Raw genomic sequence first — 16,209 nt, forward strand, 5'->3', positions numbered from 1 at the left:
TTTGTTGTCCCCTGTCAGAGACAGACAACACGAGCAAATTTTTTAAAAATCTCTCTTTATTGTAGGTGCGCACCAGCAATATAGAGTAAGCGGATTGAGTGGGGATGAGCTCTGTTTCATTCATGCATCATACCCCATATATATGTTTAAGTTGGCAATGACAAAAAATATAACAAGAAGCATGTCTAAAGGCTAATGTCCACTGGAGAGGGAAATGGCAACCTACTCCAATATCTTTGCCGTGAAAACCCCATGGACAGTACCAAAAGGCAAAAAGATATGACGCTGGAAGATAAGCCCCTCAGGTCGGAAGGTGTCCAATATGCTACTGGGGAAGAGCAGAGGGCTAGTACTAGTAGTGCCAGAAAGAATGAAGCGACTGGGTCAAAGCCGAAAGGACACTCCGTTGCAGATGTATCTGGTGGTGAAAGGACAGTCCGATGCTGTAAAGATTTATGCTCCATAGGAACCTGGAATGTAAGATCCATGAATCAAGGCAAGCTGGAGGTGGTCAAACAAGAGATGACAAGACTGAACTTTGACATCTTAGGAATCAGTGAACTAAAATGGACAGGAATGGATGAATTTAATTCAGATGACCATCAGGTATACTACTGTGGGCAAGAATCCCTCAGAAGAAATGGAGTAGCCTTCATAGTCAATAAAAGAGTAGGAAAAGCAGTACTGGGATACAATCTCCAAAATGACAGAATGATTTCAGTTCGAATCCAAGGCAAACCATTCAGCATCACAGTAGTCCAAGTCTATACTCCAACCACCAATGCCGAGGAGGCTGAAGTTGACTAGTTCTGTGAAGACCTACAACACTTGCTAGAACTCACACCAAAAAATGATGTCCTTATCATCATGGGAGATTGGAATGCTAAAGTGGGAAAACAAAAGATAACTGGAATAACAGGCAAGTTTGGCCTTGGAGTACAAAATGAAGCAGGGCACAGGCTGGTAGAATTTTGTCAAGAGAATACAATGGTCATGGCAATCACTCTTTTCCAACAACCCAAGAGACAACTCTACACATGGACATCACCAGATGGTCAACACAGAAATCAGATTGACTATGTGCTCTGCAGCCAAAGATGGAGAAGCTCTATACAGTCAGTAAAAAGAAGACCAGGAGCTGACTGTGGCTCAGATCATGAGCTTCTTGTTGCAAAATTTAGGCTTAAATTGAAGAAAGTAGGGGAAAGCACTAGGCCACTCTGGTATGACCCAAATCATATCCCTGATGAATATACAGTGACAAATAGATTTAAGGAATTAGATCTGATAGACAGAGTGCCTAAAGAACTATGCATGGAGGTTTGCAACATTGTACAAGAGGTAGCAACTAAAACCATCCCAAAGAAAAGAAATGCAAGAAAGCAAAGTGGCTGACTGAGGAAGCTTTACAAATAGCTGAGGAAAAAAGGGAAGCAAAAGGCAAGGGAGAAAGAGAAAGATACACCCAACTGAATGCAGAATTTCAAAGAACAGCTAGAAGAGATAAGAATGCCTTCTTAAATGAACAGTGCAAAGAAATAGAAGAAAACAATAGAATAGGGAGGACCAGAGATCTCTTCAAGAGAATTGGAGACATGAAGGGAACGTTTCATGCAAAGATGGGCATGATAAAGGACCAAAATGGCAGGGACCTAACAGAGGCAGAAGAAATTAAGAAGAGATGGCAAGATTACACAGAGGAACTATACAAGAAAGAGCTTAACATCCCTGATAACTATGATGGCAGAAAGTGAAGAGGAACTAAAAAGCCTCTTGATGCGGGTGAAGAAGGAGAGCGCAAAGTTTGGCTTGAAACTCAACATTAAGAAAACTAAGATCATGGCATCTGGTCCTCTCACTTCCTGGCAAATAGATGGGGAACAAATGGAGGTAGTGACAGATTTTATTTTCCTGGGCTCCAAGATCACCGCAGATGGGGACTGCAGCCAAGACATTAAAAGACGCTTGCTCCTTGGGAGGAAAGCTTTGGCAAATCTAGACAGCATACTAAAAAGCGGAGACATCACCCTGCCAACAAAAGTGTGTATGGTCAAGGCTATGGTTTTCCCAGTTGTAATGTATGGCTGTGAAAACTGGACCATAAGAAAGGGTGAGCGCTGAAGAATTGAGGCCTTTGCATTGTGGTGCTGGCGGAGACTCCTGCGAGACCCTTGGACAGCAAGGTGATCAAACCGGTCAGTTCTAGAGGAGATCAACCCTGACTGCTCTTTAGAAGGCCAGATACTGAAGATGAAACTTAAATACTTTGGCCACCTAATGAGAGGGAAGGATTCCCTGGAGAAGAGTCTAATGCTGGGAACAATAGATGGCAAAAGAAGAAGGGGACGGCAGAGAATGAGGTGGCTAGATGGAGTCACTGAAGCAGTTGGTGTGAGCTTGAGTGGACTCTGGGGTATGGTAGAGGACAGGAAGGCCTGGAGGAATGTTGTTCATGGGGACGCGATGGGTCGGACATGACTTCGCGACTAACAACAACAACATGTCTTAAGGCAGGATGTATCTCGTACAGACTTATCTTGCCCTCTTTTTAGGGCATTTGGTGTCCTAATGCCTCCAAGCTTATCTTGACAAATGTTGATCTTCTTGATAAAGGTTTATTTTATATTTTTTTACCCTCTTGAGTCTGATAGAATACTAAGTAACTGACCCTTGTTTGGTTATCAGAAAAAATAGATTCTTCAGTATAAAATGAAGCTACTTTTTGTTTAAAATAGATATAATGTGGATTTTAACATCAATCTCTTCTGGGTACAATAGGCTTTGGGTGATTTATCTAGCTGAGGGAGGGGAAAAACTCAAGTCAGACATAGTATAGACTTTGATCACCCTGTTGGATGATCATTTTCAGAAAAAAGACACTGAGTGTAACCCAATTAATTCTGCTCCATCTCTTATTGGCTTTTGATACTATTGAGCATGGTATTCTCTTTGGATTAACTCTAGGAGCTGGGCATTGGAGACTCTGTTACAGTGATTTTGATCTTGTGGGATTACTTTTTTAAAATGGTCCTCATCTAGCACATCCCACTGAGTGTAGGCAGCAATCCAGGATCTTGTCTTCCTGTGACATCTGAATCAGGTGAGGCTGTGTAAGTCATGCATTGGTCATATACTCAAGCGATGTGCTAGATAAAAACCAATTTAAAAAACTGGGTCCTGGCAAGATGGAAGTCCTGTGGGAAGTGTTTTTTGAGTCCAAGACATAGGTTATTGTTTGATCTGGTTGCATTCCCTTGGAAATATCAAGTTCATAATCTGGGATAACTCCTAGATCCATCCCTGTCACTGGAGGCCCAAATGGCCATGGAGGGCTTTGGCTGGTTCATCAGACATAGCCTCTCCTGACAGGATAGTCTGGCCATAGGAGTACAGGCACTAGTAAACTTAAGGCTGAATTACTGCAGTGTACTCTATCTGCAGCTACCCATAAAGCTGGTCCAGAAGCTGGAATTAGTGTAGAATGCATCAGCTTAGCTGTTGTCAGGAGTTTACCCTTTTCAGCATGGAGGTCCTTTGCTGAGGTAACTGCACTGTATCTATTTGCTACCAGGCCATATTTAAAATTTGGGTACTATTGTATACTATTGTATAAAGCCCTAAACAGCTCTGTACCACAATAGCCCAGAGAGTGCCTTCTCCTTTTACAGTCTGCTCAGTCACTGAAGTCATCAGGTGGCATAGTCCTGGTGGTTCTGCATGGTCCTGTGCCCTGACTGGAGTATACCCAGAGAATAGCATTCAGTATTTTTTTTCTTTTTCTTTTTTCTTGTACATTGCTGAGGAATTGGTTTAGATGTGAGGCAACACATAAATGTTGTAAATAACTAAATAAAGGACTGTCCTGTGCTTTAAACAGCAATTGCATAGTGCACATTAGCAAACTTGAAAATATGTAAAAAAAAAAAAAAAAAGGAGTAGGTAAACATATAAAAGATGGTGATCTGTGAGGAATGCAGAGCTGACAGATGCAGGGATAAATTCTAGGTATGGGAAGTGCTGAGATGGGTCATGTTCAGCTTGGCTGTTGTCAGGCACTTCCCCTGTTTCAAGGGAGGTACCTGTTTCAGAAAATAGAGTGCTAAAATAATACTTAAATACTTCTTTAAATCCTAGCTAAAAGATACCTTGGACATAACAAAAAAAGAACATCAGGAAACAATCTGCATGTTGGAGAGAAAGTTCCTTGAAGAAAAGGTATAGTGTTTTGGATATAGTAGATGTAATTCTTCAGCATGCTTGATAATGCACAGACAACTTGCTTCAGCCTGTACTGGTTTTCCAGCAATCCACATAGCTTCTAGGAACCATGTTCTATGCTCCTAGAAGCTATGGTCTTGTAGTCTATACACAGATGGCTTTCTTTAGTAACTAGGGTTGAGTGAAATATCACCTCATATAGAAACACTTCTGGTAACCCTGAACCACCTGGATATCTATTGAATACAGTAACAGGAGATATTGTATTGCTCCATATTTGTTGTTACTTCTATCCTGCCTGCCCCCCAATAATAATTAAACAGATAGGTACAGCATTTGAAGGGAAGTTCTGGATATAGGAATTTTTGCTATCTATATTTGCTTTCAGTCTCAGCATTCACATTGTATACTTTTTGTCATCATCTAGAAGGCAGAGAATTAGGAAACACATTTTCCTCAAAAGTACTGCTTTTAAGAGCATTGCTTTATGTCTGACTTAAATGCCAAGATCTTTCTTTTCCTATACTAGTTTCTTGTCTATCTTCTTTTCTTTCAGCAACGCCTAGAAAGAGAAGCAGAGAAGAAGATTATAATGCTGGCAGAAAGAGCACATCATGAAGCCATTGTGTAAGACATACATGATTTTTCTGTTCTTTAATAATGAAGAAGATGCTAAAATATGGTTAATTCTAGGAAATCTACATGGGTGCTTCATTCCTGGTAAATAACTAAGATGCTGGATTCAGAGTAGGCTTAACACACTGATGAGTGCCATCTCCATCAGCTAATTTTGGACCTTTGGTTTAAGGACTATGTTGTGTCTAATATAGGAAGTTTGTGATGTCACCTGCTAAAATGTTTTTGCCCTCATTCAGGCAGTTGGATAATGCTGGAAAAACAGTTTTTACAGAGAATATTCATCTTCATGAGGCTCTTGGATACCATATGAAGGAAACAGAAGAGTTACAAAAAATCAGGCAAAAATTGGAGGAGGACAATGCCTTTCTCTTACAGGATAAGGTTTTTGTTATGGCTTCTTCCTTTTTTTCATTTGTGTATACATAAGTGATCTTGAAATCACATCTGTGCAGATTTATTAAGACTAGTACCTTTCTATAGAAAGAGATATGTAAAAATAGCTGGCATTTGAAGCTGTCTTGGAAAACCAAGGTTCTTATTCTGTTTTGTAAGTGGAAAGGCTTTCTTTTGAGAAGAGCAACTCATATTCACATCTAAAACTCATATTCTTTTGTTTTCATTATTTTGAGATTCTGAAACAAATGGCTTAAAATTAGTTTAATCCCATCTTGTATTATGGAAGTCATAGATTTAAAAAATAAATTGACATTGATTTCAGTTGAACATTCCCTATTTCAGTTGCCGATTGACTAGAAAAAAACTATTATACTGTGACTCCAGAATATAAATACCCACTAGCTTGACATCTTTCTGGAATGAAAAGTTGACCTTGTGTTATTTTTTACCAGATTAGGATGTGTAGAAAAGAAATATATCTGCATGATCTGAACAGGAATGTAGTCTTCAATATGTCTAGTTAAAATTGGCAGATGTACTCAAGACAAATTTTAATTTGCATTTTAGTTAATTAATCTACCGAAAAATCTGTTAAAGCTTGCAATTCTATTCCATTAAATAGTTGCTATTGTATGAAAGCTTTGGATAAGCAGAATACATCGCAAGAATTTTATTCTTTTTTGTTTTTTTAAAGGAGACCAATGACCTATTAGTTCAGGAAAAGGTCATGCAAATTACTCAGCAAAAAGCACAAATCCAGGAGCTGCAAAATCTGGTAAAAAATCTGGAAGCTGCTGTTAATCACATGGCCAGAGAATTTAAAACAGAAGTTGAAAGTACACGACAGAAGGCTTTGGTACAGAACCAGGCAGGTCAGACAGAAATTGAAAAGTTGCAGCAGCTGCTGGAGATGAAGGAGAGAGAGATGAGCAGAGTGAAGAAATTAGCCAGAAACATCTTGGATCAAAGGACTGAGGTGGAGAAATTCTTCTTAGATGCTCTGGAACAGGTGAAGCAGGAGATCATAACCAGCAGGAAGTGCTACAAGCAGGTGGCCCAAGCTGCATACCAAAGGAAAATGATGGCAGCATTTTCAGGGAAAGAGGAATACCCCAAAATCAGAACCTTCAGTGACAATGTGCACAGCACAAATAGTGTGCAAATGGACCTTCTGGAAGCAGAGAAATGGTACATAGTATTGAATTGCAGAATTCTTTGCTCCTAATCAGCCTCACTGCCAGGAATAGCAATTGTGTGAAAAAACATAAAAGTAGCATAGGATGTATGGAGAATGGGAAAAGAAGAGTTTCTGTGTTGTACATGGAGCACAAGACTAGGGAGAATGTGGAGCACAAGACGAGCATTGTCCACTACTTTAAAAAGGGCAGAACATAATTGAGAGCCATAATGAAATCCTTAAATAAAATGTACATGTGTGAACAAAAATATTCCAGGTTACATGTGAAAAAACTTAAGGTCCTAATCAGTAACTAATGTTTAACAGTGGCCTATTTTGAACTGAAAAAAGGCCTAAGAACCACCAATATTGGCTTATTCAATTGTTTGCACAGAAGCTGTGATACAGAAAAGGAGTCTTTAAGGGGACAATCTGGCTGGGGCACCTATAACCCTCTGACCTTGGAGGAACATGGTCATCCTGTGGAAGGCAACACTGCTTCTAGAAAGTCATTTAAAGCCCTTCTCCAAGGTTACCTAGTAACCTAGTAGAAAGTTGAGATATGTTGTAGTAGGGAACAGGCAAAGCTGGGAACCTGATGAAAAGTACTTTGAGGCTGGATTGTCTCCCAGATACCACTTGTGTATCTAGTCCTAATGCATACATGCTTCAGGATCTAAACAAGAATGGCCTTACTGGACATTAAGAAAAGACTTTCATGGATGAAGTAATCATATCTAAAGTTGCATGTACATTGAGGCATTTTGTATTAGGAGTAGTAAAGCCATGATTCCATTGAAGGGTATCTTTACTTTTTGTCCGAGGCACTGATTTTGCCCAACAGTTCCTAGTTCAGAGTTTATAATTCTCAGTGTCTACTTTATTTTCTCTTATACTGATAGCACTCTAACCTCTCTCTCATTCTCTCTCCCTCCATCAATATTTTTCAAGGTATCCTAAATAATTTTGTAGTTGGACTCCAGATAGTACTGTTTATTATAGGGCATTGTGCAGCTATTTTGTTCCTTAAAGGATGATTGATGGTAAGAAAAGAAAAAGGAAGCAGTGAAAAAACATGAAAAACACTAGATGGCAACTTTGTTTATACTCTTTGTAAAATTCTTTGAATTAGACAGGGCAATGGCACAATAAAGGACTCATATGGAATTGCCCCAAGTCCTCTGTTATAATAGGAAACTGAATACAGTATTCCGATAATAATGCATTCTAATGTTTTCTAACAGGTAATTCAGAGTCTGTTCAAATGTAGAGCACTCATTTGTTCATTAATTGTAATATCAGTGGAGGGTAATCTTTCACTCAAGTCATATAAACAAGTGAAATCTGTAAAATCATTTTTCTCTGAATTTACTAATAGCTTTTTTTCTGTGTCCAGATTTATTCTGTAGGCTTTAAATTTCCTTAATATATTATGACTTTTTTGTAGGACAAATATTCAAAAGGGGAAAGTGGACATTTCTGAGTTGACCTGGGAGCAGAAAGAAAGTGTGCTGCGGTTACTCTTTGCAAAAATGAATGGCCTGAAACAACGGTAAAGTTCTGTTTATTGCAGTGAGCAAGAGCTATAGAAATCTTCGGGCCCATCCAGTTAGTAGATTCAATTCAGTGCTTGACTATTAAGCTGTAAGTGTGAGAAATGGGATGAAATTGCCCTGTTTGTACATGCTGACAACTCATCAGTTTAAAAACCAATGGGTTGTCATGTACAAGTGGGGGTATGCTGCCAGTCTTTTCCACTTTAGTATACATTCCACAATCAGTTCCTTTGTAGTTTGGATAGCATGATGTGTAAACCCAGAGTGCTGGTTTCTTCAGGAGTCAAACAATCTGGTAGTTGTCCCAGCAACAAAGGAACTGATCACTGGTTGTGTGGTAAGGCATGTTATTACATACAAATTATGTATCTTCAGAAATGGTGGTACTTGTGAGTTCAGTGTGACTACTACACTATAGACAATTATACCTAAGGCGGCAGTGTGAACTGGCAGAAAATCAGCAGATGAAATTGCATTAATTGTGGACTGAATGTGGTTTGTGTCTTCTGGAATGTGGGTGGAATCAAATCAAATGTGAATTGGATGCACTTTTATATTTAGGAGGGAGGATTTGAAACAGGGTACCTAAATGTAAAGAGAGGAAAGGGTTTCTTTCTTGTTTGCTTTCTTTTAAATCTCTTGGAACAATGAAACTTTATAAGAATGGGAAAAGTCATAAACAGATGCTACTGAGCATTTCTCTTGTATTTTGATTCATAGGAGATACAGTAAAGCTCTGGTTCCTATAACACCATCCAGTTTTAATTTTGAAGAAGCAAAGAAATCTGGGTAAGAAAGATCTAGATTAAGATCACTGTCACTGTTTTTCTAGCAATATTTGAGAATTTTGCAAACCAAGCACTGATCACTAGTGTCAGCACTGAACATTTCTGTTTTCCTCACACAGCACTGACGGTACTATTCCCATCTATGCTTTCATCACTCAGCAAGCACCACTGTCTGAGTCATCTTCTCATAGAAGAACATCAGTCCTTCCTGATATTCAGGTTATACCACCACAGCCAGAGTAAGCTGGTTGTTAAGTCATGAAATAACTGAAGTCCTGAAGTCTTTGGCTTTTTACCCTTCTTCCTGAGCTTCAGGTCTATAATGCTACAGCTGTGAAATCACAGCACTGTTTCTATGCATAACAGCTTATTATTTCAATTCTTAGTTTCAGAAGACTTGTAATATAACTAATTTTTAAAAAGAAAAAATTCGTCAATTTTCTTTAAAAAAAATTGAAGATTACTCTTTGGTTATAGACACCTTAATTTTTCACTTTAAAGAGGACTGTGCTTGGTTTTTCAGAAGATTGTATACAGTGGGACCCCTGTATCCGTGGAGATAGGTTCCAAGCTGCTCAACAGATATCTGAAGCTGCAGATAGTAGCGAACACTATATACTGTTGAACCTTGACTTTTGCGGGTTTAACCTTCATGGATTTGATTATTTGTGAGTTTGGCATCACTAATTAAATGGGATTTATTTTCTTTTGGAGTTTTGTGGCCTACTGTGCTACAGATGGATGCAGGTGGAGGAGGGGTAGGTGAGAAGAGACCCAGAGACCTGTGTGGGGAACGCTCCCTGGCTGCCGACTGGGTGGATACCAGACTTGGGATAAGGTGAGCAGCTGAATGCAAAGCTTATGACATGATACAGAATGAGCTCCCCTGGAGCAGGCCACACTCCAGCATGTTAGGGCTTGGTTTTGGACTGTGGTCATCCATGGTTAAGTGGAACTGTGCTAACTGGAACAGCAGATGCAGGGGTTTCACTGTATTCTGAATTTTTTAAAAAATCTAAGGAAAATATGTTCAAAGTTTATAAAAGTATTTTGAAAGCATTGTGTTTTCTTGAAGTAAATGGTAGAGTAAGGATGAGATTGAGCAGCCTCACGAGAATGAGAATGTCTCTCATTCAGAGACAATGCTAAAACATGACTTTGTGCTTTTTGACAGTTCAGCATTTTCCAAGGCTTGTATCCTCCCCATCAATGTGTGTAACTGTGGCCTGTCATTACATTTAAACCAGAGATCATGTTAGGATCAAAACAACCTGACTCCAAACCACGGGTTTTATGCATAACAGGAATTGGTATTAAATTCTCTAGTTTAAAAGAACAAGCCACATTTAAGGGAAAACAGAAGATTCTGAATGTCTTTTCCCTGCTGTAAGATAAGGAAAAGTACACGAACCAAGAAATTTAGGCTCATATCTGATCATGACTAAAATTTAACTTGTTGAAATCAACGGGATTAGGGGAATTAATTAGGACTGTTATCCTAAAGAAAATCAGTACACTTTGCATTTAATAGGAATTTATTCATGATTAACAATGTGAGGCCTTCTAGTATACAGATGAATAACCAATTTGGTTAATGATGATTATATTTAAGCACCTGCTCATTACAAAAGGCAGAATGTCAAATGAGTCCAGTTTGTTTGATTAGACAACAAAATTTAACATATTTTTCGAGTGCAAGAAAACATCATGTGAGTTTTAAACTAAAAAGCACTGTAAATCCCAAAAGTAGTATCACTTTATCTTTCATCCTGCATCATACCCATGGCTGCACCCTCAATAGCTAATCTGTGCATGCCACCTTCTCCTGTGTAATCCAATAATTCAATGTCAAGAGTTGTATGTGCCCTCTGTATATAAGATGACAAACTTTCTTACAAGTGTTAGAGTGTGCACTATCCCAGTTAAAGTGATGATGATAAAAACAATTACCCATTTAAATATATTGTTTCTGCTTTTCCAATGCCACATTGATCTTGCTACAGTCAGAAACAAAGATCTTACACATTCTGCTTCCAAAACTAGTTAGTGCATGAATAGAATGTAGGCACATTTCTGTGAAAGGTAGAAGTTCTGTTCATGTCAAAATGAAGTTATCATACTGTTTGTATACATGATAGAAATAATATTCCAAATGAAGGTGAGATTTCACTGACATGAGCTTGAAACAGCTATTTCCTGTGTGAAATTCTTGAAAACTACTGATTAGAGTTAAGAGCCAGTCAGCTTTGCTTCCCCAAACTGGACTGTCCAGTCCCATTGTGAGACCTTTTCTGAGATGTGCAGGTTTTGGGGGTTTTTTTTTTTTGAGAGAAAAAGAGTTGCAACAGAGCCCTACAGCAAGGGGATTTGTCAGCTGTGAATAGATCAAAAGCAGCAACTGTAGTACTTGGTTCTTAAAAACTAAAATTCCATGGAAAACAGAGTTTGGACTCTCAACAGTGTTGCATGGATGGGAGAGAAGAAGCCAATGCCTGGTTATTGACATAGTATTTCTTCTGCAAGAAAAAAGTAACAGTTATCCAATATATTGCTGGGAACTTCCAATTTTGTGTTAACAGAAATTGCCACTTTGATTTGTAATAAAGGTCTTACAGCAATGGCAGCAGGGAACATCCAAAATTAGCATATATTGTAGTAGGCAAAGAATGCTTTCAAAAAGCAAGTATGACAAGCTGCTTTAGTTCCCCATGGTTGGCATAACTACAGCAGGCTTGGCAACTGTCGCATCTTCCTCTTTCCACTGAGAAGTAATTGTCTTCAGCTGTGTATAGAATTGAATCCCCTGAAAGAAACAGAGTTAAATACTAAGCCAGATATTCATGCCAGTAAATGCTGCAGCATCAATGCACTGTTTTAAAAACATAACACAAATCAAGTCTACCATTGCAATGTTTGTGAATACTCTTTTTTTCTTTCTGTGAGAAATACCCATGCTGTTATGTCCACCCTTCCCAGAACAATCTCATTCAAGTTTTTAAAAATTTCCTTCTGTATCTCCTACAACAGATGCTCACAGTACAGTAACCATTGTTTTAAACAATTTAATGAATTACCTGTTTGCCATAGAAATTGGTGTCTCCTCTGAAGGACCCACGAGATCCAGTGAAGGAGAACATTGGCAGAGGCACTGGAATTGGAACATTCACACCAATCTAAACCAAAACCCAGTCATTATTAGCATCACATACTGAGCCATATACACAAATAGAAATCAGCAGTCAAATAAGTAACAACATTTATATGGGGGAGAGCATTGAAAAGAGCTGGGGTAGATTCTGGGTGACTTAATATCTCAGCCAGAGAACTTTAGCTATTGAGTGGTGTAAAAATACAGCAAATTAAAAACAATAAATACAATAATTGGGAGTTACTGAGCTATTTGTGCTTTTGTTACATGCAGGTCAATTAGATATGACATTAAAATATGTATTAGAATCTAATGTACTAGCAGCTTCTGGAGAAGGGGTGATAATTACTGGTATCGCAGCAGGTAGGTAGTTTATCCATCCCCCTACTGCAGGCTTGATGAAAATCCTCCGAAGTTATTATATGTACTGGAAGGAAACGGTGTGGCAGACCAATCCTAGGAGATTGGGAGAAATAGTTCAAGGGGAAGGATCACCTTTTCCTATGCCTTGTCAGTCTTGCACTGACAGTGCAAAAGGTGTATTTATGAGCAGCGGGGGGGGGGGATGTTTTCTTGTTTTGAGAGCAGTAAGGGAAAAAGAATTTCCTCTCCCTGATTTCAATGGGAGGGAAATAAAGTATACCAGTTCCAAGACTGATATAGGTTCTTCCTCCCCCCATCCTCACACACACATTCTAAGGAAATGTCAGGCAAATGGGAAGAGCAAAGTCCCTCCTGGCATGCCTCAACTTTTGCCTTCCAACATTGGAATAGCATTAGCAGCAGACCTTTCTGCAGCCTCACAGAAGAAGCTTATGAGATTGGCTCTTCTCCATGGGAAGCCTTTTCTCTATCTCCTCAGAAATAAAGATCCAAAATAATTCCTGTGATCTTTGAAACAAGCACTAAGGGCTATATATTACAGTTTCTCCTCCTGCTGGTGTGATCCTGACAATTTGTAACAAATATGAATATTATATGAAAAATTGTATTTAATATCATGCTTAAACCTTTGACCATCACTCCTTATCAGTAAACAACAAATGGCTTTCCAATATTAAAGAGGCAGCATGGTTCCAATAGTAGTACACTGTTTGAATTAAGAAAATCTGCTCAACACAAATCTTAATATTGAAGCCTGAAATAGACTATTACAGGATGGCTGTCAGCTTTAAAATGTAAAGCCACTTTATACTGTGCCAGAATATTTGTTATCTAGCCCAGTACTGTCTACTCTAACTGGCAGTAGTTCTAAAACTACTTAAAATTTTGTCAACTGGGCATGTCAGAGATTAAACCATCTACATTACACAGTGCTCTGCAATTACAACCAGGACTTTTAAGGGCTAAAGTGGTACTTTGAGCTGTTTATCAGAAATATTATCTTTACATACTTGCCCAACATCCACTAAATGGGAGAATTTACGAGCAGTGGCGCCATTAGTGGTGAAGATTGCTGTTCCATTCCCATAGGGATTCTTATTTATTATTTCAATTGCTTCATCCAGACTGTCTGCTTCCAGAACCACTAGAACTGGTCCAAAGATTTCTTCCTTATAGCAGGTCATGTTTGGCTATGAAGAAAGGAATCAATTAAATTGCAGTGCACATTTATTTCTAATCCAGGAACATTCCTTTATTAGGCATTGCTTTGAGTGCTCCTCTATTCCTTTTGATACAATAGCTATAACTAACTCTAGGCTACTAGCATTGTTCTTTCCAATAGTGAAAGAATGCCACCAGCATTGAGGTAAAAATGGAATAACTGAGTAAGTGAAGATAGGTAATAGCATGCTTGGCGGAATCTAGCAGCTTGCAGATATATGAAAAAAGGCTTGAAACATAAAAACAAAGGATCAAATATAACTCAAAATGCCTATTGAGGACTGAGCATGTTCAGTAGTTATGAAGTATACAATAACAATTGGAAAAGTAAAACATGGGGTAGTAACGCTTTGCTTGCAGAGAATGACTGGCAAAAGTCTTAACAGGAATACCTCTTATTAGGAGACAAGAATATTTTGCTATATTTTGTTGCAAATCCCACTTATATTTAAATATTCATATTATACCTGGTGCTACAACAATGAATATGAGAAACCTGATACAGATCCAAGGAGGGATATGAAGTTCACCAGGTTGCTTTAAACAAGTCATTGCCTCTCTGTCTTGACTGACATGGGCAGTATGCAGCCTGTTTCTATTCATGTTTTACTTAGAGATAAGCCCCAGTAAGTTCAGTAGTGCTTACTTCCATGTATACGTGTACAAGACTGCAGCTTCATATACCATTCTGAGTCCTTTGAGCAATCACTAAACAAAAAACAACAGAAACAAGGCTGCCTTTTCAATTCCATCTACTTCTACTCCAGTCTTGGTAGCATAAAATCACTAATTGCCTTGGCTTGATCAGGAAGACAGTGCAGTCTAGGGTTTAATTGCTTGCAGTTTTCATTTCATTTCTTCTTTCCCCTGCCATTTTCCATTAGTGGAGTATGGCATCTTGGAGCAGGTAACTTCTATCAGCTATAGAGGTAAGCATATGGAATCATCTTTGTCCTACTGAAGTTATTCCCGTGCCACCCACCACCATCACTGCAGTTCTGAAAAGGGTAAAGCAAGCAGTGAAATCTGCTCTGCACTTTTCCTCATGTTGAGCATTCGTACATTCATTGTGCATAAGCTATTTTCTTCTTTCTCCTTTCTGCCTTTATCTAAATCTAGCCAAGGAAATTGAGACTATGGCTTTGAGTGTAACAAGAGACCAGGCAAAGACCAATGCAATATCTGCTTCCCAGAGCTTCCCAGAATGCTGTCAGGAAGGAAGGGAGCAGAGATTGCAAAATGGTGATCTCTACAATAGTCCCAAAGATACACGATTAACTAAAATTCTTAACTGTTTGCATGGCAGGCATGCTCAAAACATTCCAAAATCCAAAATTACAAACTTGTTTACCAACAAGTTCATTTATCATATTTTATTCAGGGGAAATGGGCATGTTGTGAGTGGAGCCGCCTGGTGCCGGAGGTCAGACTAGATGGCCCAGGAGACCCCTTCTGACTCGCTCTGTTTCTATGTTTCTATGAAATACCCCCAATACATGTCTGCTTTCATCATTCTTTAGCCTTCCTTCCCTTCTCATGTATCCATTAAACACCATTCTTAAATTTCACTGCTTTGTTCACAATAATTTCTAAAGTAAGGCACTTCTTTCATCATATCAGCCAGGCATCAAGGACATTTCCAAAATTTCAGTATACATACAGGATTGTAGACTGACACTGGGCTCTTTAGGATAAGGGCAGGCCTTTATCTTGGAATATGTGGGACTTCTCCCTTCCTTAGCAAAAAATGCTTCATTATTTAGCACCCAGTGATCAGCACTTCATCTTACCTTAACTTTTGCAAGGATAGTCGGTCCAACAAAATTGCCACTTTCAAAACCTTTCACTCTGATCTTTCGTCCATCTAGGAGAACAGTAGCCCCTTCCTTTATTCCACTGTCAATCAGTTGACAGACACGATCCTTGGCCTGCGGACTGATAAGGGGCCCTAGATCTGCTCCAGGCTGGTCTCCTATGACAGCATACAAAATTATTAAAGCCTAAACACTATTTTTGGCATAAAAAGGAAGATTCAAGAGGAAAGAACACTCTCTGCCAAAGGAACAAGAGCCACCGATTGCTGTTCAAGCAAGAATACCAGCAAAGGAAGATCAGCCTGGCCTGACCTGGATATAAATGGCTGCTTACATCTCATCAGTTCATTCTAATCTTGAACTGAAATCTCTCTCCAGCTTTTTTCAATTCATCCATCATTCCCTTGTGTATCTTTTCAAATTTGAAACCTGATGGCAGACTCTTGCCTTTTATTGATATAAACCATTTTGTAAGCTAATACTTGCACAAAAAATGGAATAAATATATGGTAAGTATAGTAAACAAAGTGTATTACAACAAATGCTGATACACATCCATACTACTGTACAAGGGTAGATTGGATTATTCCAAATCCATCAATACCTGCATTAACTCGCAGATTCTTTGCTCTCTCCACCAGTTCTGGCAGCCATTTCTGAGCCTCCCCCACCAGGACTGCTGTAGATAATGCCATGCAACGTTGCCCAGCTGCACCAAAAGCCGCTCCAACCAGTTGATTAAGGGTGTTCTCTTTATTGGCATCAGGCATCACCACTCCATGGTTCTTTGCTCCCTAAAAACAACAACAAAAAGCACCATCCAGTTTCTCAACACTTAATAGGCCTAACTATCCCCAGCTTTTCAGAA

At 38.9% G+C, this 16,209-nt stretch overlaps 2 protein-coding genes across 5 annotated transcripts in view; one reads left to right on the top strand and one right to left on the bottom strand.

Annotated features, from left to right (window-relative positions):
• The window catches only part of BBOF1 (basal body orientation factor 1), a 12,914-nt gene extending 2,598 nt beyond the window's left edge, over positions 1 to 10,316 (top strand). For both annotated transcript variants that reach the window (XM_044436947.1, XM_044436948.1), the window contains 7 exons: positions 4,135 to 4,215; positions 4,775 to 4,845; positions 5,094 to 5,238; positions 5,948 to 6,441; positions 7,878 to 7,982; positions 8,707 to 8,775; positions 8,894 to 10,316. In XM_044436947.1, the coding sequence (XP_044292882.1) occupies positions 4,135 to 4,215; positions 4,775 to 4,845; positions 5,094 to 5,238; positions 5,948 to 6,441; positions 7,878 to 7,982; positions 8,707 to 8,775; positions 8,894 to 9,017 (1,089 nt within the window). In that variant the 3' untranslated portion in view covers positions 9,018 to 10,316. The remainder of the gene's footprint in view (positions 1 to 4,134; positions 4,216 to 4,774; positions 4,846 to 5,093; positions 5,239 to 5,947; positions 6,442 to 7,877; positions 7,983 to 8,706; positions 8,776 to 8,893) is intronic.
• The window catches only part of ALDH6A1 (aldehyde dehydrogenase 6 family member A1), an 18,226-nt gene continuing 12,308 nt past the window's right edge, over positions 10,292 to 16,209 (bottom strand). For 2 of the 3 annotated variants that reach the window (XM_044436945.1, XM_044436946.1), the window contains exons 8-12: positions 15,946 to 16,135; positions 15,318 to 15,499; positions 13,317 to 13,496; positions 11,849 to 11,947; positions 10,292 to 11,577 (exon numbers count right to left, since the gene is read on the bottom strand). In XM_044436945.1, the coding sequence (XP_044292880.1) occupies positions 11,473 to 11,577; positions 11,849 to 11,947; positions 13,317 to 13,496; positions 15,318 to 15,499; positions 15,946 to 16,135 (756 nt within the window). In that variant the 3' untranslated portion in view covers positions 10,292 to 11,472. The remainder of the gene's footprint in view (positions 11,578 to 11,848; positions 11,948 to 13,316; positions 13,497 to 15,317; positions 15,500 to 15,945; positions 16,136 to 16,209) is intronic. The other variant, XR_006415398.1, reaches the window with a different exon arrangement.

This window comes from Varanus komodoensis, unplaced genomic scaffold, assembly GCF_004798865.1.
Source record: "Varanus komodoensis strain SLA01 unplaced genomic scaffold, ASM479886v1 scaffold3, whole genome shotgun sequence".
Taxonomy (NCBI): Eukaryota; Metazoa; Chordata; class Lepidosauria; order Squamata; family Varanidae; genus Varanus; species Varanus komodoensis.